The 23,162-nt window shown below is 38.1% G+C and overlaps 1 protein-coding gene across 10 annotated transcripts in view; it reads right to left on the bottom strand.

The window, feature by feature from the left end:
- The window catches only part of ESCO1 (establishment of sister chromatid cohesion N-acetyltransferase 1), a 249,260-nt gene that overhangs the window by 28,998 nt on the left and 197,100 nt on the right, over window positions 1–23,162 (bottom strand). For 9 of the 10 annotated variants that reach the window (XM_066353142.1, XM_066353140.1, XM_066353139.1 and 6 more), the window contains 4 exons: window positions 22,944–23,004; window positions 20,310–20,424; window positions 18,897–19,028; window positions 3,136–3,225 (listed from right to left, as the gene is read on the bottom strand). In XM_066353142.1, the coding sequence (XP_066209239.1) occupies window positions 3,136–3,225; window positions 18,897–19,028; window positions 20,310–20,424; window positions 22,944–23,004 (398 nt within the window). Of the gene's footprint in view, window positions 1–3,135; window positions 3,226–3,739; window positions 3,864–18,896; window positions 19,029–20,309; window positions 20,425–22,943; window positions 23,005–23,162 lie in introns of all 10 variants that reach the window. The other variant, XR_010747395.1, reaches the window with a different exon arrangement.

Raw genomic sequence — 23,162 nt, 5'->3', positions numbered from 1 at the left:
TATTATTTCACTTAAATCCAACATCTCTTGAAGGTCTATGGTTCCTCACTTTACACATGGAAGCAGTAAAATTCAAAATTAGGCAACTTTCCTAGGTCAGATATCGGGCATCTAGAAAACCAAGGAGATGGACTTGTACCCCTGTTATTAATGTGGCATCAAAATGTGCATCTTCTAGTTTTACCTTCTTAGAACTGTGATCAAAGTCAATGATAAGCTCAAGCTTTTGTAGGCACTCAAAGTAAGATTTTTGTAGGCATTTATACATTAGTTCCTTGCCCAGTTACAAAATAATCTGCAATATTCAGTCCAATAAACATGGATTTGTGTTACTAAATTTAAAACACAAATACCCCCTAAGAGGACTAAGTATTCATACCTCTGACTGCAGAATACAATGTAATACATCCCTTGTTCAGTAATAAAAACTCAAATCCTATCCTGGAACAGTAGCCCATTATACAACTCCTGATATGTTTCCTAAAAGCAAATGACTCACAATACCCTAGATTTTAATTTTAAACCTATTTACGGGTTACTAACTAGTCACGGACTGAATTATAGGTTATTGAGATTTCACCCTGAGAAACTAAAATGAGGAAATTAGCATTTACTGAGGATCCGTACTAAAAAGAAAAGCCTGGATGCTACATATGATGGTTTAGCAAACTTCCCACCATGTGTTTCCAAATTATCATAGTTGGAATTCCAAATTTCCTTTTTCTTTTTTTTTTTTTTTTTTGTGGCAGAGACAGGAAGAGTCAGAGAAAGGGACAGATAGGGACAGACAGACAGGAAGGGAGAGAGATGAGAAACATCAATTCTTCATTGCAGTTCCTTAGTTGTTCATTGATTGATTTCTCATATGTGCCCTGACCGGGGGGGGGGGGGGGGGGCTACAGCAGACCGAGTGACCCCTTGCTTGAGCCAGCAACCTTGGGTTCAAGTTGGTGAGCCCTGCTCAAACCAGATGAGCCCGCGCTCAAGCTGGTGACCTTGGGATCTTGAACCTAGGTCCTCCACATCCCAGTCTGACACTCTATCCACTGTGCCACCACCTGGTCAGGCCCTAATTTAATTTTCATTTAGTCAATCACTAATCCAACATTGCTTCAACAAGTATACATCTTTGTGCAAAGATGAATGTTTGAAATATAAGACTGGCATGTTTATATGTCATTTTAAATGCTAGTCTATATTTGTTAGGCAGTGGTAGTATGGAAGCTTATTTGGGTATCTAGGGCTATCCAGACATATATAAAGTCTTATCTGAAAAGTCAGGAACCACAGGATAAACTATATGCAGAACATTATCTAAATTTTCAAATTATAGGTTCAAGTATACATTGGGGGGGGGGCTACAGCAGACCGAGTGACCCCTTGCTTGAGCCAGCAACCTTGGGTTCAAGTTGGTGAGCCCTGCTCAAACCAGATGAGCCCGCGCTCAAGCTGGTGACCTCGGGGTCTCGAACCTAGATCCTCCGCATCCCAGTCCAACGCTCTATCTACTGCGCCACCGCCTAGTCAGGCTAAAGAGATTCAATTGTTAACTTAAAGTATATTATTTTTCTTACATTTCTAGACATTTTTGGACACACTCTAGTGTAATTGTTTTGGTTAAACAAATAGACTCGTTGCTTTACATTATGAAGCAATTCTGTATAACCATCTGGAGAGTGAAAAAAACCATTTTGGGCCCTGGCAGGTTGGCTCAATGGTACAGCACTGGCCCAGTTTGTGGATGTCCCTGGTTCGATTCCCAGTCAGAGCACACAGAAGTATTGCCCATCTGCTTCTCCACCCCTCCCCTTATCACTTTTCTTTCTTTCTCTCTCTCTCTCTCTCTTCCCCTCCAGCAACCATGGCTCTATTGGAGTGAGCTGGCCCCAGGCACTAAGGATAATTCCATGGCCTCCACCTCAGGCCCTAAGAAGAGCACAGTTGCTGAGCAATGGAGCAATGCCTGAGATGGGCAGAGCATCACCCTCTAGTAAGGCTTGCCCAGAGGATCCCAGTCAAGGCACATGCAGGAGTCTCTCTCTCTGCCTCACCACTCTCACTGAATAAAAAAATAAAAATAAAAACCACTTTGAATATATTATTTGAAATCTAATTAATATTTATAAAAATAAGTTTATACTGTAGTATCCTGACTTACAAGATACTCTATATAATAAAATGGTCCGGATTTCACTATCTCTTTGGTTCATTTCTCTGAATCCTTATAAAATTCTAAGATGGATTAAATCTTGGCTCACACTAGGTATGAAGATTTTCTTTAAGTTTTCTACATTATACAAGGTGGGGCAAAAATAGGTTTACAATCTTTCATAGGCAAATAATACATAATATAAGAATAAACTCTTGTTTTGCATATGCACAACTATAAACCTACATTCGCCCCATCCTATATTTATAAATCAGAATGTATCTTTTTTTTTTTTTTCTCTTCACATTATATGACTACCTCATGCTTAGTTTCAGGATTACTAAGACCTACTACATCACCTTCTGCAGTACGTTTTTATTTAGAAATGTCTCAAAATAAAACTTTACATTTATTAATTTTAATTTTCTAAATTGTGACTCAAATTTTAATTTTAATCCTGGTTCTCAGAATTATTTATCTGGCATTATTAATTAACTGCATACTTTCAATACCCGTGATGGCGAACCGTTTTATAAAAACCGCCCATTTTTGCAGTGCTGGTCAACCTGGTCCCTCCCACCTACTAATAGGTGTTCCAGCTTTCATGGTGGGCGTAGCGGAACCAAGCGATGCCGCGATTGGCCCACCATGAAAGCTGGAACGCCCACTAGTGGGCGAGAGGGACCAGGTTGACCAGCACTACAAAAGTGGGCGGTTTTTATAAAACGGTTCGCCATCACGGTTCTATACTATCACTCTAATAATACAGAACAGTAATCAAGTCACTAAAAATTTATTTTATATGTATGTGTTAGTCACAATACAAAGTTTAAGCACAATTTTTCAGTTGAGGTGTAGTCTTCAAATGCTTATTTTTGTTTTCAGAATTGGTGTTTAAATGTGCTATGCTAATAGTACAGTATTCTCTTAAAATTAGCTGCAAAATTATTTTATCCATTCTACATGAAATTTCACTAGAAATTTACCTTTTTCAGGGCATACTTTGGATCTTCAGGAAGAACCATTATTATCCTGCCATCAGGATATTCAGCCAGAATTCTTTCTTTTTTCCAACCCTAGATTAAAAGAAAAAAAAGAATTTAATGTACATTTCCTTTATTATACTCATGTACAAGAAGAAAAATATATCAATGTGTCTAAAAATTACAAACATGAAAAATATATGCTCATTAATGTTTAACTAATGACAAGTCAGCTATTTTGTTAAGCATACAATAGATAAAATGCAAACTACTATCTTTATACTATTCAGAGATACCACAAGAGTATTTCTAATTTATCATTTCCCATTTAAATTAATTTTGAAAATCACACACCAAAAGCAAGCCCCTTAAAAGTCAGTGGTTCCCAGAACCTAGAGGACAACTCTCCTAGATACTCTTAAATCTCTCTGGAACATTGTTACCTCCACAAACAAACACTCATGGTTTATGTCTAGCATGCCAAAGACCTCCAGGAGGTTTTAAATGAACTGATTTGCATGCAGTAGTCCAACATGTAAGGAATAAGTGTTTACTCTTATTGATCACAACTATCAAAGTCACAAGGAGACTGTAAAAATATAACTACCTTCTAAGAATCTAATAGGGAAGGAGAGGCTACGTTGTGTGTATCTGAAGTTAAACATACTCAAAAAAAGAGAGGTAATAAACTCTTCTTCAGATCCACACTCGTGGTGATTAATGAGCAGAACCTGCATGAAAAACAAAACAAAAGCCACTTAAATCTAGTAAGATGGGACTGAACCAGAGGTTAAAACTAGGAGCTTTGAAGTTAATAATAAGCACAGAAGGAATGAGCTTAACTGGTTGTTTCAGTTGTCTTACCCAACCAACTTTACATAAAAAAGCCTGTCAAGAAGCAGTATGTAATTCTATTAGAGCCATCATCTTCTTTCTGAAATGTTTCTTTTAAGAATATAAAAGCTCAATGAAACCAAGAAAAGGCAACTACATTAAAAAATATACATGGCAAGTCTGAAAGAGGTTGATTTTCTTAAACCAAAATGATTTTTTTGAGAGGGGCAGAATCTTAGCTAGGACAAAAAGTATCCTAATAAGCTTGATATATGTAACAACTTGGATTAAAGTGTTTAAAGCCAGAATTCGTTTAAAAAACAGAACACCCAAAGATAAAGAAATATTCAGAGGATTAAAAGTGTTCTCGCCAGTCCTGTGGCAGCACCTTGGATAAAGCATCAACATGGAATGCTGAGGTCACTGGTTCAAAACCCAGGGCTTGCCCTGTGAAGGCATATTCAAGAAGCAACTACTATGAGTTAATGCTTCCTGCTTTCCCCCCCACCTCTCTCTCTTCTCTCTCCAAAATCAATAAAGAAAATCTTTAAAATAAAAGTGTTCTCACAATTTAAAAAAGAGAAGTCATTAAGTCCTATTTTTCAATTAGAAACTAAATCTAAATCATACCTAAATCAAATATAAGTAAACAATTTTTAAAAGGCATAAAAAATATAACCTCTTTAAAAAATTTTTTGTTAATAGTATGTTATTTTGGGAAAAGCTTTTAAAATAAATATTTTCCCTAAAATGAAAATGGAGACTTTTCATTTAAAAAATTAAAACTACATATTCAATGAAGAACTACAAATTTAAATAATCCCAACTTATAAGAAAAGTAGTATTTCCTAAACTGAATTATCTAAAGATAATTTGATAAGCTATTTTCCCTATTATCTTTAAAAACAAAAATACTGGTTAATGTTATTACATTGCATCAGATACCAAATTATTTTGCTTTACTGTCTTTTCAGTATAAAATTTTATACAATTGGCTCTGACATAATTTGTTTTAAATATGATTTTTTTCATGTATATGTAAGAAGCAGGAACTGCAAAGGGCAGAGTTACTAGTGCTTATTAGGCTTCTAATATTCATGAAGACATCGTATTTTTGTGAAAACTTAAGATTTCTGGAGTAAAAATTCAGGGTTTAAACCCGTTCTTTGTAGTCACTAGCTACAATACAAAGCCTTGGAAACTGGAACTCATTCTGTTTTCTGAATTAGACTGTGTACAAAATGGCTGTCATCACCTACCAACACTAACACTTAGCAGTTAAAAATCACCTCCCTCCATCACTTTGTATTTAAGATGATTCCTCACATAGTAGCACTCAGTAAATCTTACTAACTTCCATTCTATATCTTCCTATTGGTATCAAATGAAGGTCAATTCACTAATCTAAGAAAATTCAAGTTAATAAAGTCCCTATGGTTAAATGCAATAATAAATTAAAATCGTGGACAAAGAAAAGATGAAAGAACCAAGATGGCCATTGTCTGTAAAATAACATTACTCAAGATATTTTTATACTTCAATTGCAGTTGACTCTTTCATGGAGTCAATACCACATGGTCCTCCTGAGTAAATCATTTAGAAGACATGAAGTAGACTACGTGAAATTGAAGCAGAAATAGAAGCTGCAGGGAAGGGTACATGCAATTAATTCAGAGGAATACCCACAAACAGCCACAGATTTTTTTTGTAAAGATATAAATTCAATGCAGTGCATTTACACGTCTCACCTTTAGTTCTAACATGTTACATCCCACTGCTAGGAAGTAGTATTTTCCAAACCCCATTTTATTAATTCACTCATCCAGCTGCTGAAAAGCAGAAATCTTTGTAGTTCTAATAGCAATCAACGATTATTTTTTGTTCCATGCTGTTGTAGGTACTCTAAATTTTAGAGTCTAAAGACTGGAAGGGATTTATCTTTTTCCATTTTAAAAAAATAACAATTAAAAGCAAAATACACTGGGTGGCACACTTATGTATACAATCCATTAGCCAAACATTTAAAATCTGTGAGTTTAACTGTATGTAAATTATATCCCAATTTTAAAAGGTCACACTAATCACTTTCATAAAAAGTTGAACATGAAAATATAAACTAATAAAACAACCAGTTTTTAAAAATAATTATCAACACATACAGCAAAAAATAAAAAAAAATAGGGTAATAATCTTTAAATTAAAACAGACTTAAGAGACGTATCAACCAATGCAACATATAACCCCTAATCAAACAAAAAGTATAGAAAATTGTATTTTTAAGGTGTTTTTAACACTGAAGGAATATTTGATATTAAGGAAATAGCTGATTTTTTTAAAGGTGTGGTTATATTATTTAAATCATTTTTATAAGAAAAAGTAATCTTTTCATCTTTTAGAAACACATTATTTCATAATATCTACTAAAATGATAATGTGATACCTAAGCTTCACTTTAAAGTAATTGGGCCTGGCCAGGCGGTAGCACAGTAGAGCGAGCATCGGACTGGGATGTGGAGGACTCAGGTTCGAGACCCTGAGGTCACCAGCTTGAGCGTGGGCTCATCTGGTTTGAGCAAAGCTCACCAGCTTGGACCCAAGGTCGCTGGCTGGAGCAAGGAGTTACTTGGTCTGCTGAAGGCCCACGGTCAAGGCACATATGAGAAAGCAATCAATGAACAACTAAGGTGTCCCAAAGAAAAAAACTGATGATTGATGCTTCTCATCTCTCTCCGTTCCTGTCTGTCTGTCCCTATCTATCCTTCTCTCTGACTCTCTTTGTAGTAAAAAAAAAAAAAAAACAAAAAAAACAAAAACAAAACAAAACTGTACCCAAGGCCCAAGATTTGCTCAAATACCATTTATTTAGAAATGAAAAATAAATGCAAAATGAATCTAGTCAGCAGAGCAGTTAAATGTGAGGTGGGTGAAAGCAGTGACTGCAATGGATGCACAAACGTGCTTCTGAGATGCTAATCATGTTTCTAGTTACAGGAGTGCTCACTTTGTCAAAGCATACCATTAAGCTGTTGGCTAATTACTTGTGTGCTCTACTCTGCATGGGGCATTTCAATAAAATTTTGCTTATAAATAATTACAAAGAAATTTGAAGAAAAAACAATTTAATACAGTAAGTCTAACAGCTGTTCCATGTTTTTAAAGTTTCATCTTTTAAAAATCTTAAATATTCAGAAATGAAAGTAAATTAAAATGAGCTCATACAAAATTCAGTTACAAGCTCCATTTGACATCACCCAAGGGAGAAAGCATTAAAAAAAGGCAGAAAAACTGCATAAGAGAAACTATGCTCTTGAAATATACAGAAATTTTGTTGAAATAAACTTTTATTTGTTTTTTAAAAAGAGCCTGACCAGGCAGTGGCACAGTGGTCAGAGCATCGGACTGGCACATGGAGGACCCAGGTTCAAAACCCTGAGGTCACTGGCTTGAGTGAAGGCTCATCTGGTTTGAGAACGGGCTCACCAGCTTGGAGGGGTCGCTGGCTTGAGCCCGAGGTCTCTCACTGTGCTGTAGGCCCCCAGTTAAGGCACATATGAAAAAGCAATCAACGAACAACTAAGGAGACGCAACAAAAAATTGATGCTTCTCATCTCTCTCCCTTCCTGTCTGTCTGGCCCTGTCTGTCCGTCTGTCTGTCTCTGTCACAAAAATAAACAAACATATAAATATTTAAAAAATACAAATTCAGCAAGGATATACATCAAAATTAATTTATCTGAGTGATTTAATTTCTTTTCCTTTTAGCATACTGTATGTCCTATTTTCCTACTCCAATAAAATGGTATAATGAAAGCATTATCTTTAACTATCCCAAGCAGACATTACTAAGTATATATTTGGACACTTCTTTGCAAAACAATCTCATATTAACAATGATAGCCTGACCAAGTGGTGGCTCAATGAATCGAGTGTCGACCTGAGACGCTGAGGTCCCAGGTCCAAAATCCCAATGTCACAGCTTGCAGGGTCACCGGCTTGAGTGTGGCATTGTACATATGGCCCAATGGTCACTGGCTTCGCTGGAGGCCTCGGGTAAAGGCACATATGAGAAAGCAATCAATGAACTAAAGTGCTGCAACTACAAGATGATGCTTCTCATCTCTCTCTCTTACTGTCTATCTGTCTCTGTCACTCTTAAAAAAAAACAAAAACAAAATACCAATGATAAAGATGTGTTTCAACTTCTGGTGGTGTAGTAGATAAAGCATCAACCTAGATTGCTGAGGTTGCCAGTTCAAAACCCTGAGCTTGCCTGATCAAGACACATACAGGAAGTAACTACTAAGAGTTGATGCTTCCCACCTCTCCCACCTCTCTGTTTCTCTCGCCTCTTCTTAAAAATCAATTAAATAAAATCTAAAAAAAAAGATGTGTTTCTAGTTAGTGTGACCTTTATTGAACTTGAAAGTGTTGAAAATGTCAAATAATTAGATGGAAAAATTCAGTCAATTCAAGAAATATGTACTGACAACCTACCACGTGTGACACTACTGATTCAGGCAGTATAACATAAAGGTAAAACGATCTTTAAAAATCAGAAAGACCTAGATTCAAATCCAGACCCTTACTACCTGTGTTGCTTTGTACTAATTACTTAACTTCTCTAAACACTGGTTTCCTCACTTATAAAATATATATATATATATAAAGAACTACAGCACAAAAAAAATTTTTTTAAAGAGTTTATTTATTTGTTCATTTGAGAGAGGAGAGGAAGAGACAGAGAGAGAGAAGGGGGGGAGGAGCTGGAAGCATCAACTCCCATATGTGCCTTGACCAGGCAAGCCCAGGGTTTTGAACCGGCGACCTCAGCATTTCCAGGTCGACGCTTTATCCACTGCGCCACCACAGGTCAGGCCAAGCACAAAATTATTGAGCTGAGAAACCACTATAAAATATTAAATAACACCTACTATTCTCATTATGGTAACTAAGCATTTTCCTATAGGTTTAAAAATTTTTAATATCTTCATGCCTTACAAGGTCATTGATGATCTGGCCCCACCAACCTTTTCAAGCTTCCTCTCTTGAAGCTCTCCCAACACGACACAGTCACAGGTCATAATGAAATACTTAAAATTAACAAACTTTGTACATATGTCTATGGCCTGATATGCCTGTGGCTCTACACCCTTCTGGGCACAAGAAAACTACTTTCCCTTTCTGGTATATTTGGGTATTACCCTAACTTTTCCAATCTTTGTCAAATATCCTTGCTCTGTGTTCAGACAGTTTTGTGTGTCAAAAATTAGGGGATATTTCAAAATGAGTATGAAGCAATAAAATATCCCCTATTTTGTAAGCAGTATATATATTACTATACTAGCATTTTCCATCCAATTTAAATACCTTTACTTGGCCCTGGCTGGTTAGCTCAGTGGTAGAGTGTCGGCCTGGCATGCAGGAGTCCCGGGTTCAATTCCCGGCCAGGGCACACAGGAGAAGCGCCCATCTGCTTCTCCACCCCTCCCACCTCTCCTTCCTCTCTCTCTCTTCCCCTCCCGCAGCCAAGGCTCCATTGGCGCAAAGTTGGCCCGGGCGCTGAGGATGGCTCTGTGGCCTCTGCCTCAGGCGCTAGAATAGCTCTGGTTGCAACAGAGTAACACCCCAGATGGGCAGGGCATCACCCACTGGTCGGCATGCCGGGTGGATTCCGGTGGGGCACATGCGGGAGTCTGTCTGACTGCCTCCCCGTTTCCAGCTTCGGAAAAATACAAAAAAAATAGTAATAATAAATAAATAAATAAATAAATGCCTCTACTTCTCTTGTCTCTCCCAATGACCTGTGGTCTTACATAAAGGAAAGAACTGTATCTTTTTTAATAAAACTTTTAAAAACCCCTGTAGCCTGGAACATAGTAACTAATAAACATTTGAATAAGACATAAGTCTAGAAAAAAATTAGCCCATCAGATAGTATTTTTTTACAGCTTTTTAAAAAAACTAAAGTGATAAAAGTTGGATAACTTGCTATGGTCATATAACAAGTAGCTCACTAAAATACCCATGTATTTTTAGTTTAATTAAATTCATATTATTTTATATTATGCCACAGTGAGCTAAAGAATCTTATAAATCTAATAGAGAGCCCTGGCCGGTTGGCTCAGTGGTAGAGCGTTGACCTAGCGTGCGGAGGACCCGGGTTCGATTCCCGGCCAGGGCACATAGGAGAAGCGCCCATTTGCTTCTCCACCCCTCCGCCGCGCTTTCCTCTCTGTCTCTCTCTTCCCCTCCCGCAGCCAAGGCTCCATTGGAGCAAAGATGGCCCGGGCGCTGGGCATGGCTCTGTGGCCTCTGCCTCAGGCGCTAGAGTGGCTCTGGTCGCAATATGGCGACGCCCAGGATGGGCAGAGCATCGCCCCCTGGGGGGCAGAGCACCGCCCCTGGTGGGCGTGCCGGGTGGATCCCGGTCAGGCGCATGCGGGAGTCTGTCTGACTGTCTCTCCCTGTTTCCAGCTTCAGAAAAATGAAAAAAAAAAATAAAAATAAAATAAAAATAAAAATAAATCTAATAGAGAAATAGTATACAAATGTAATACAAGGTGCAATCCATAAACTCCTATTCTAGAAAGGGAGTTTTCTTTGATTCAAACTAAGCTTTTTTATACTTCGTTGTTTCTGAATCTAGAATTAGTTTTATAATAAATTGTATATATATTTAATGTACTTCTTAATTGTCAAAAGAGCAGTTATCAAATTGAAGCAGAAACCTCCACAAGAAGGTAAAAATATAATAGTATAAGCAAAGGGTTACAATGGTTTTAGGAAGAGAGAGAGCCCTGGCCAGATAGTTGATTAGAGCATCGTCCCAAAACACAGAGGTTGCCAGTTCAACCCTCGGCCAAGGCACATACAGGACCAGATCGATCAATGTTCCTTTTTTTCTCTCTCTCTCCTCCTTCCACTCTCACTAAAATCAGTAAGTTAAAAAATAAATTTTTAAAGAAGACAAGAGATAAAAACCTCAGTGAGATTAAAGAAGAACCCAAATCACTTGCTCAGATCACATGGTGTTTCTCCTAAACTTGAAGAGTGCAGATGAGAATGGGAAGGCATTCCGGGTGATGAAATGCTATGAGCTAAAAAACAGAGGCAGAAAATTATGAGCCACACACAAGATGGTGAGTGGATCGATTCTGCTTATAAAGAAAAGAATTTATTATTATGAGAAATACATTTAGAAGGACAAAAACCATAGTGCAGAGGGCCATGAATGCCTGAGTGAAATAGAAATCAAGCGAGGTTTTAGGTAAATTTCATGACTATAGTTGAACCTAATAAGAATGAATTAGGCAGGTGTATTTAGGCCAGATGTACAATAGCTAAAATACATAAGAACTCGGCTTATAATTTCCAATTATAAATATAATATTCTAAAATGTGTCAGCTGTCAATCAAAACCTTTGTACTACTACTAAAAATTCAAAAAAATTTTATCTGAGAGGACTTTAGTTTAAAAGTGACTATGAGGCCCTGGCCAGTTGGCTCAGCGGTAGAGCGTCGGCCTGGCGTGCGGGGGACCCGGGTTCGATTCCCAGCCAGGGCACATAGGAGAAGCGCCCATTTGCTTCTCCACCCTCACCCCTCCTTCCTCTCTGTCTCTCTCTTCCCCTGCTGCAGCCAAGGCTCCATTGGAGCAAGGATGGCCCGGGCGCTGGGGATGGCTCCTTGGCCTCTGCCCCAGGTGCTGGAGTGGCTCTGGTCGCAACAGAGCGACGCCCTGGAGGGGAAGAGCATCACCCCCTGGTGGGCAGAGCGTCGCCCCCTGGTGGGCGTGCCGGGTGGATCCCGGTCGGGCGCATGCGGGAGTCTGTCTGACTGTCTCTCCCCGTTTCCAGCTTCAGAAAAATACCAAAAAAAAAAAAAAAAAGTGACTATGATCAGCCCTGGCCAGTTGGCTCAGTGGTAGAGCGTCGGCCTGGCGTGCAGGAGTTCCGGGTTCAATTCCCGGCCAGGGCACACAGGAGAAGCGCCCACCTGCTTCTCCAACCCTCCCCCTCTCCTTCCTCTCTGTCTCTCTCTTCGCCTCCCGCAGCCAAGGCTCCATTGGAGCAAAGTTGGCCCGGGCACTGAGGATGGCTCCATGGCCTCTGCCTCAGGTGCTAGAGTGGCTCTGGATGCAACAGAGCAACGCCCTAGATGAGCAGAGCATCACCCCCTGGTGGGCATGCCGGATGGATCCCAGTAGGGCGTATGTGGGAGTCTGTCTGACTGCCTCCCAGTTTCCAACTTCAGAAAAATACAAAAAAAACCCAAAACCCATAAAAGTGACTACGATCAATTTATTTCCACAAGCTAAATTATACTGTACACACAAGAGTGCTGAGATTCAAATAAAATAGTAAAACCCTAGTTTATTACTCAAGAGTGCTAGAGCCAGCTTCATTACTTACTAGCTTAGGCAAAATACATATCCTTTCTATTTCCTCATATATAAGTTAACTGTAACAATCTCATGATTCACTAAAAGAATTAAGAAGTATTTATTAACATAGGTAAAATACTTAGATCAGCCCCTGGTACACAGGAGAAAGACCTTAATTAATGTCCTATATTATTATTCTTTATTCTAGCTGTAAAATGAATTAATTTATATCATTTATTAACCCCCCCTCAAAAATTCCTCTGGGAATTTAAAAAACTATAAAAATATCCTATATGGGCCACGGCCAAAGGTGGTAGAGCATCAGCCTGGCATGTGGATGTCCTGGATTTCATTCCCAGTCAGAGTACGCAGGAGAAGCAGCCATCTGCTTTTCCAGCCCTCCCTTTCTCTCTCCCTCCCTTTCTCGCTTTTTCTTTCTTGCAGCCATGGCTCAACTAGTTCAAGAGCATTGGCCCCGGGCACTGAGGATGGCTCTGTGGAGCCTCTGCCTCAGGCACTAAAAATAGCTTGGTTGCAAGCATGAACCCAGATGGACAGAGCATCAGCCCCAGATGGGGGTTGCTGGGTGGATTTCAGTTGAGGAACATGCTGGAATCTACTTCACCTCCTCTCACTTGGAAAATAAGGGAAAAAAATTAGCTGACGTAATTCTCCCAATTATGTCAGTTGAGAGAACTTCTGTAATTACTCCAAATTCTATTACTACAGGAATAATATATCTCATTAGATACTTGAGTCAGACCTAATAAAAAGTCAAACAAGAAGAATTATGAGATTTTTTCCTCTTAGTCTCAAATAAGGAAAACCTAAGCATCTCTTTATTAGAATTCATCAATAAGTTAAGCACTTTTCAACTTGTAGTAATAATTTAATAGATAAAGAATATTTTACTTGAGCCTGACCTGTGGTGGCACAGTGGCTGCGGCATCAACCTGGAATGTTGAGGTCCCCAGTTTGAAACCCAGGCTTGCCAGGTCAAGGGACATATAAGAGACAACTATCTTATATCCCCATGTATAAGACACACCATTTTTCGAAAATTTTGGGTCTAAAGACTGAATCTGTCTTATACAGTGGTTGTAGATTCTTTTTTTTACTTGCATTTCCCACTTTTTCACGCTTGTTTTTATGTTCATTGTTGAAGACAGTGATTCGTCATCAGACACAGATGAGGACAAGCCAATGGATGGGAGTTTTGACAGTGATGAGGAGTTTCATGAATTTTATGATGAATAAAACTTGAGTTCAATAACTTTATGTAATTTTTTTTTTCAAATTTCAGGTCCCAAAATTAAGGTGGTCTTATAAATGGAAGCGTCTTATACATGGGGAAATATGGTATCTGATAAATGGTTATCCAAAAATATACAAAGAATTTTGAAAACTCAACAATAAAAAAAAATTAACAATCAGGCAATTAAAAATAAAAGTGGCCAGACCTGAACAGACAACTCTCCAAAGACGACAGACATTTGGCAAATAAGCATATTAAAAGATATTCCACATCGCATGCCACCAAGGAAATGCAAATTACAACTGAAACAGACTGACCTGTGGTGGCACAGTGAATAAAGCACTGATCTGGAATTTTGAGGCTGCCTGTTCAAAAACCTGGGCTTGCCCAGCCAAGGCACATACAATAAGCAACTACTACTTTTTCCAAGTAAGAGGAGGGGAAATAGTGAGACAGTCTTCTGCGTGCATCCCAGGATTCACTTGCAGCCAAACCCCATCTGGGCATACAACTGAGCCATTTTTAGAGTCTGAGGCTGAAGCTCACACCAACAAGCTATCCTCAGTGACCAGGGTCCATTATGGAAGCCACCAAGGGAGTGTAAGAGGGGGGAGAGGGGAAAAGGGAGAAAAGAGGGAGAGGAGAAGAGGAAGAGAAGGAGGAGAGGGGAAGAGGGAGATGTGGGAGACTGCAAGCTGACAAAGTCCTTGCAGTTTAAGGCTTAAGCCAAAGGCTAAGCTCCTCCTCACAGCCTCTGATTGATTAAGATGGTAAAGGCAATTTACAAGCCCTTCTCCAAACCTCCATGTTAGCTGTAATGCTGATGGTTTCTACTCATCCCATCCCCCATGTGCCTTGAAGACACTGGAGGCAGTTTTCTTTTTAACCTTTGTCTTGTGAAGTTAAGATGTTCTGCATGGTGGGGGGTTTTCTGTACTTGGGAGAATTCTTGGTTTGCCTCAGAAATGTGACTCTGTATCTGAGCTCTCTGTTTTGCAAATAGCTTTGCTCTCTGCACTATAAATAAAGTATTTTGGAGGTGGATGCAGGCTTGCTCTTGTAGTCCATCAGTCTTGGCAATGAGACCTCCTGATCCCATCCTTTTTCTCTGTTTATTTTCTAACCCTCCACCATTCCTAAGCAAGATCTGCACAATTACCAGTCGCGCCGGCTTGCAACAGGGAGAGGGGAAGAGGGACAGAAGGAGAGAAGGGGAGAGAGGGAGAGGAAAAGAAGGGGGAGAGAAGGGGAAGAAGGGAAGAAGGAGAGAAGGGGGAATGGAAAGGGAGAGAAGCAGACGGCTGCTTCTCCTGTATTCCCTGGCCAGTAACTGAACCCAGGATGTCCACAGGCTGGGCCAGTGGCTCTATCCACTAAACCAGCCTGACAGGGACAGCATATTAAATTTTATGCTTAGTGCTATTACACTAGATAGTGCAGCTCTGTAGCCAATCAAGGATCTGTCAAATCTTTATTCAAAGTTTTCTTGTCATAAATATTTCCCTACTTCCACCAACCAGAACGCAAAACTACAAACACCTCATATTACTCTATATATATGCCACTGAAGTATTATATTTCCCTCCCTATACTCCACCAAAATATTATCTCAACATCATTTAAACTTAACTGTCTGATTCACAATGCTCAAACTGCTTCAACATCTAAAAGAACAGAAAGAACAAAGTCCACATGGCATTCAAAAATCAAAATATCACAATCTGATTTGAGGCATTTTTCTAGTGTTATTAACTTACAAAAATCACTGGTTTGGTAAAAAAAAAGGATCTATGCATTATTCCCCACAATGATGTTAAGCTTTCTCATTAGTTTTACTATGCTATCAATCATAAATGACCTCCTTATAACCAATAAAAAAAAGAAAAATCAAGCCTGACCAGGCAATAGCACAGTGGATAGAGTGTCGGACTGGGATGCAGAGGACCCAGAGGTCACCGGTTTGAGCACGGGCTCATCTGGTTTGAGCAAAGCTCACCAGCTTGGACTCAAGGTCGCTGGCTTGAGCAAGGGGTTACTCAGTCTGCTGAAGGCCCATGGTCAAGGCACATATGAGAAAGCAATCAATGAACAACTAAGGTGTCGCAACGAAAAACTAATGATTGATGCTTCTCATCTCTCTCCCTTCCTGTCTATCCCTATCTGTCCCTCCCTCTTGTCACAAAAAAAAAAAAAAAAAAAAAAAAAAAAAAAAAAATCAAATCTTAATTCTTCTTCACTCATGGAAATAAGTCCCCCTCTTCTGACCACTGCTCTAGCACAGGTATCCCTTCTAAACTGCAAAGCTAATGTACATTTAATCTAAATAGGTAATACTGATTATTGCTTTAATAGTTACTTAAATCTTTTATTGTTGTTTCATTTCTTCCAGGTTTTGTTCTTAAATTTGAAGGCAAGAGCATAACATATACAAGAGAATAACATATACTGTAGGAGTAGGGCTGCCACGGAAAACCAATCAGATGTTAAATAAGATAGGAATAGAGGAAAGAAGTTAGGAGTTCCTCTGCAAATAACCCAAACATTATTCCTCTTCTGCATTACCAAAAGCTCAAAATACAGCTGAGTTCTGTATAGGTTCCTGGACTGCCAATATGGCTCAGTGTTCAATCTAGGGTGAGTTTTTTCTGCTTTCTCTTCACACCTTTAGAAAATACCTTAGTTCATGAAGGGAAACTGAAGTGCTCCCAGATCTAAACCGAGTCCAGGTTCCCAGGACTGAACCTGAGTCCAGGCTAATGCCTAAATCATTTCTAATAAGTCAGATAAAATACATTTCCTCAAATTGTATCACTGAGGCAGATGGAATACAATGAAGAAATCAAGAGAGCACCATCACTCTCTCCCCCACCCCAAACCAAAGAGAATAAGGAAATTATTTTAGTGAACTACAAATGGATTCGATGGGCATCAATTTCTACTATATAATTTAATTATTATTTTAGCCTGACATGTGGTGGCGCAGAGGATAAAGTGTCAACCTGGAATGCTGAGGTTGCCAGTTTGAAACCCCAAGGTCGCTGGCTCTGAGCATGGGCTCATCCAGGGTCACTGGTTGGGGGCGGGGCTAGAGGTCCCCAAACTTTTTACACAGGGGGCCAGTTCATTGTCCCTCAGACCGTTGGAGGGCCGCCACATACAGTGCTCCTCTCACTGACCACCAATGAAAGAGGTGCCCCTTCTGGGAGTGCGGCAGGGGGCCGGATAAATGGCCTGAGGGGGCCACATGCGGCCCACGGGCTGTAGTTTGGGGACGCCTGATCCACACGATTCCAAAGCTCATCAGCTTGAGCCCAAAAGTTGCTGGCATGACAAGCCCACGATCACTGGTTTGAGCAAGGGAACACTTGCATAACCCCAGCCAAGACATGTATGAGAAACTCAATGTACAACTAAAGTGAAAGCAACTACAAATTGATGCTTCTCACCTCTCTTCCTTCCCGTCTCTCCTTCAAAACTAAAAAAAAAAAAGCTAAAGCACAATACTAGGTACCTAATTAAGTGCTTAATGACACAACCTAAAATCCAGAGCTGTGATTACAGGAAACATCTTTAATATGGGTGTATTTTTATTCTCTCTCCATACATTAAAAATGCTACAATGTTTTGGAGGAGTTTCTACCTTATAGACTCTATGTATACCTACATCTGAAAAAAGCAAAAGATAAGAATAATGACCTTGATTTTAGCATAGGATAGCCAACTGCTAAACTCAATCCTTCCCTTGAGCTTATTTCAAAAATAAATAAAATAAGCCATAGCTCTGTCCCATCAAGGGAGAGGGAAGGAGAAGGGATGCTAGAGCAGAAATCAAATTTCCCTAAATTGCTACACTACTTTACAGTTTATAATAGTTAGAATCTGTTTAGAAGGTGATGACTCCACCTAAACCAACTTCCCTTGGTACTGTGGAGAGCAGAGTACCCATTTCCTAATTGATTTCTTTAATGTTTCTCTCAGAAATTAAGAAATTCCCTTAAATGAAGAATTAAGTCTTTGAAACCTAATCTATTAGAATTTTAGGAAACTGATGACAAATAATGTAAATATGAGCATAACTTATTTAAAATAACTTCTATCAAATTCACTTGTGAAAAATATTCTATAATTTACCGATAGAACTATTTTTCTTTTCAAGTTGTAAGGAATTAATAGTCAATTTGTAAAAACATAAATTTCAAATGATAAATCAATATTTAAGCTATAAATAGTCTATGTCCACACAACTTATATTTTATTTAATTAAGTAAGGGAGAAAGGTGTGGAAAAGGCGAATTAAATCAGGAATATAAAAGATAGCCACAGTAAGGAACCATAAAAAGAAAATCCCACCTATTTTGAGTAGACTTAACTGGATAAATGAAACAATAAATATGAGTCCTTCAATCAAAGGTAAAGATACAAATTTAACTGAAGTCAATAAAGATCTTTAAATAATCCAACATTGGTGCACATACATACATACACACATATAGAGCCTACATGAAATGAATTGGTGATCTCAGTTCAGATATCCTGGAGGTCTTATTAATGTGAGTGTACAGTACTGAAGGTAACATGTATAGAATAAAAATAGATTACATTTCAGATACAGATAAAGAGCAATTATATTAAATTACTACTTTCATCAGGTATCTATAGTGGTTCAAAATTAAAACTTTGCTATTTACAGAAACAAATATTAAATAATGCCCATTGTGCCTCAAGTGTACATACATTAAAAAATATATACTAAAAAGAAAAAAATATATATATACTAAAACATATTTACTTTGTGGGATTTTTTTTTTTTTTTTTTTAGTATACTACAAATTCTGAGGTCTTTATTTTATAACCATATAAATAAACACTCTAATGATAGCAAAAAGATAAAGGAAATCTAAAATCCAACTATTTGGTATAATATATATCACTATCAATCCCCAAATAAAAAGTTGTGTTAAACCATATAGTATAAACATACTAATCAACAGCTAACAATTACTAATATCAAAGAAAGCATTAAAATTACTCAAGTTGAACAGCATTACTTGTTAGAAAAGATACATTAACAATCTTAAAAATATAAATAAAAAATCCCACAACATAAGCCAGACAGATGAATTAACTGGTTTTTACGTTTGGCTTTGTTTTAAAATAAACCAGTACATATATATATATACAAGGGCTTTGTATATATTATTGTTTCCTAAAAACAGAAATTTTTTAATGACTTAAATTTGGCAGATCATCTCTTTCAATTCCTACGTTTTAGAAGTCATGAATTCCACTTACCACATATTTTACAGCACTTATAAACTGGTTGTGGAAGAGCAGGTGCTGTGTTTCATCTTCTGGATTTGAAGCTGTGTAAAGCATGCCACAAACATTACAGGAAACTGCTCCAAATCTTTTCTGTCCAGCATCCTATTTACAAAAAAAACAAACAAAAGGATTTTTCCCTCCCAAAAGAATAATTTTAGAACACCAGCCTCTGATGCTATGGGGTGAATATAAAGTGAGAAGTATTTAATCTATAATAAATAACATAAAATGTTGATTACAAAAAATGAAGACATTAATCTTTGAAATCTGTGTGCAATTTTATCAAGAACTGTTTTACATTTTAGTAATCAGATCACTCATTCCACAGCATTTAGTGACAATTGAAAGGAACTGAAAAATATCTTTAAAACTACAATCTTAGACCTAAAACCCCAAACAACAATATACTCTACAAATGAGAACATATATCTTTTATCTGCAATATTTATACTTGTCAAAGTTTAGAAAAAATAGTTTTCCGAGATCATGCAAAGTCAGGTACTTTCAGGGTGTTACGGATTTAGATGAAAATAAGTTTTGTAGCCTGACCAGGCAGTGGCGCACTGGATAGAGCATAGGATGAATGCAGAGGAACCAAATTCGAAACCCTGAAGTTGTTGGCTTGAGTCCAAAGGTCTCTGGATAGAGCAAAGCTCATTCACTCTGCTATAGCACCCACCCTGCCCCTGCCATCAAGGCACATATGAGAAAGCAGTCAATGAATAACTAAGGTGCTGCAATGAAGAATTGATGCTTCTCATCTCTCTCCCTTCCTGTCTGTCCCTATCTGTCCCTCTCTCTGACATACACACACAAAAAGCTAGATGTATATAAATTTGAATTTTTATAATTTGTTACAATGTACTTACTTCTTAGGCATTAGGGAGAGAAATTTATAATAATATCAGGATGTTTCCGTAATGAAGATTTATGGTGACAAAAAAGGCTCTTTAGAAAAAAAAGAATGGCCTGACCAGGTGGTGGCACAGTGTACAGAGTGTCAGACTAGGATGTGGAGGACCCAGGTTCGAGACACCGAGGTCGCCAGCTTGAACACAGGCTCACCTGGTTTGAGCAAGGCTCACCAGCTTGAGCCCAACATCACTGACTCGAGCAAGGGGTCACTCGTTCTGCTGTAGCCGCCTGGTCAAGGCACATATGAGAAATCAATCAATGAACAACTAAGGAACCGCAAGGAAGAATTGATGCTTCTCATCTCTCTTCCTTCCTGTCTGTCTGTTCCTATCTGTCCCTCTCTCTGACTCTGTCTCTGCCACAAAAAAAGAAAAAGAATAAAAAGAATGAAATTCATTCCTTTAACAGTATGCATAAATAAAATTCTTATGACAAAACTTCACCAAAAAGATCAAGTTGTACACTTACTATGATCAACTGTTTTTCATCAGCTTTCTCTGCTTCTTTTAATTTCAAGTCCTTTGGAATTGTTATATCCAAATGGGAATTACATTTAGGCCAAGAATGATTTGGTGGTGTCTCCCTTTAAAAAAAAACAAAATAATAAAAAATCTAATTAATGTTATTGATCTATATCACTTCAAATTATATTTAAGGGAAAAAATAATGTTTTCTATACAACATTGACAAATTTCAACTTCCAGGGAAAAAAAACTACTGAGTTTCAACAAATAAACAAAAAAACAGTGGTGCCTACTATAGTTTGAATAAGTTTTACAGTTTTAGCCTTCTTAGTTACTACAGTATGTCTTAAACCAGGGGTCCCCAAACTACGGCCCGCGGGCTGCATGCGGCCCCCTGAGGCCATTTATCTGGCCCCCGCCGCACTTCTGGAAGGGGCACCTCTTTCATTAGTGGTGAGAGGAGCATAGTTCCCACTGAAATACCAGTCAGTTTGTTGATTTAAATTTACTTGTTCTTTATTTTAAATATTGTATTTGTTCCTGTTTTGTTTTTTTACTTTAAAATAAGGTATGTGCAATGTTCATAGGGATTTGGTCATAGTTTTTTTTTATAGTCCGGCCCTTCAACGGTCTGAGGGACAGTGAACTGGCCCCCTGTATAAAAAGTTTGGGGACCCCTGTCTTAAACACTGTTTTTTCAGGAATCTGTAAGGTAATTCAATTCTGACATTAAAGACAAAACAAAAAGCTTCTTATCTACTTAAAACACTTAAAAAAGCCTAACCTGTGGTAGATCAGCGGATTAAACATTGACCTACAACAGTGGTAGTCAACCTGGTCCCTACCGCCCACTAGTGGGCATTTCAGCTTTCATGGTGGGTGGTAGTGAAGCAACCAAAGTATAAATAAAAAGATAGATTTAACTATAGTAAGTTACTTTATAAAGATTTATTCTGCCAAACTTAGCGAACATCCGACATAAAGTACTTGGTAAGTAATTATTATTACATGCTTTAACTTGCTGTAACTCTGCTTTATAAATTTTATAAAGTAAAGTTACTTCCCTACTTTATAAATCACCATTACTGTGGAACCGGTGGGTGGTTAGAAAATTTTACTACTAACAGAAATACAAAAGTGGGCGGTTGGTATAAAAAGGTTGACTACCGCCTGACCAGGCGGTGGCGCAGTGGATAGAGCATCGGACTGGGATGCAGAGGACCCAGGTTCAAGACCCTGAGGTCGCCAGCTTGAGCGCAGGCTCATATGGTTTGAGCAAAGCTCACCAGCTTGGACCCAAGGTTGCTGGCTCGAGCAAGGGGTTACTCGGTCTGCTGCAGCCCCCGGTCAAGGCACATGTGAGAAAGCAATCAATGAACAACTCAAGTGCCACAACGAAAAACTGATAATTGATGCTTCTTATCTCTCTCCATTCCTGTCTGTCCCTATCTATCCCTCTCTCTGACTCTCTCTCTGTCTCTATAAAAAAAAAAAAAAAAAAAAAAAAAGGTTGACTACCCCTGACCTAGAATGTTGAGATTACTGGTTCAAATTCCAGGGCTTACCCAGTTAAGGCACACAGGAGAAGCAACTACTACAAGTGGATGCTTCCAGCTTCTCCCCTCCCCCTTTCTCTTTCTCTCCTCTCTCTAAAGATTAATAAATAAAATCTTTAAAAAAAAACCTACACATACAAAAACACTTAAAGCATGTTAATAATATCCAGTATTTCAAGAGGTTTGAGGAAAGAAGCATTCTCAAACACTTGCTCCAAGAATAAAAAGATAAAAACTGCTTTGGAGGGAAAATTGGCAATGCAGGTTAAGTCCTGTAACTATGAAATTTATCCTAAATATAAGTCACACAGTGGGCAAAGATATATGTATTTCTTACAGGACCTTTCTTTGATAGAAATAAACAAGGAACAAGCAATATGTCTATAAAGTGAACTGTTAAATAAGAAATGAAATCCAATGCAGATTTTAAAACGATGAGGTAAGATGGTTAAAAAAGAAAAAAAAATGCCCCTAATACATTAAAAAAAAAAAGCTATAAAACAGTATATATAGGTATAGAAAAAAAAAGAATATGTAAATATTACTATCTATGTGAAAAACTGAGGGTTATAAGCACAACTTTTTAAGGAAAAATCTCCCAAACTCAAAAGTTACAGGTTAAAATCCTTAAAGTCTATAAAAACAGGATGGTAGACCCAAAATGGAGTAACTTATGCTAAGCCCCAAGTCATAAAACTGAAACTTAAACACAGTTGGCTTTCCCAGAAATAGAATCGTAAACCAGTCAATCAGTAACATCTGATTAGCACTAGTTAGGTAGTCTGCCTGATAGATCCCTGCCTGATAGATCCCTGCCTGATAGATCCCTGCCATCCCCTAAGGAAAGTAACTCCATAATTACCAACTCATCTTTTTGCAGTGTAACTTCCTTGTTCCCACTCCCTTCTGCCTGTAAAAGTCTTTCATTCTGTATAGCTCCTCAAAATTCCTTTCAGTCTGTTAGATTGAATGCTGCTCAATTCTAATTGAATTTGGTCAAATAAACTTAAAAATCTTAATATGCCTCAATTCATCTTTTAGCTGCTGTCATGTTTATACTTAGATTAAACTAATAACCTTACCTGTTATCACTGGTCGTAGATGTTTGGTTATTGAGTATACCATACTGTTTGACAGCTGAACCTGTAATTTAATCAAGATGGGTTATGCATTAAGCTTTGCACTAGCCATCTAATAGTTGAAAATCATTTTACTGAAGAAAAACAGCTCAATACATTAAATGCTTTACTTTTAATAAAAACCATTTGATAGCATTAGAGACCCCTTCCTAGAAATTACTC

This window comes from Saccopteryx leptura, chromosome 11 (genome assembly GCF_036850995.1).
Source record: "Saccopteryx leptura isolate mSacLep1 chromosome 11, mSacLep1_pri_phased_curated, whole genome shotgun sequence".
In the NCBI taxonomy this organism is placed as follows: Eukaryota; Metazoa; Chordata; class Mammalia; order Chiroptera; family Emballonuridae; genus Saccopteryx; species Saccopteryx leptura.
The sequence above is the reverse complement of the archived record's forward strand: the minus strand, read 5'-3'. Positions and strand labels throughout refer to the sequence as shown.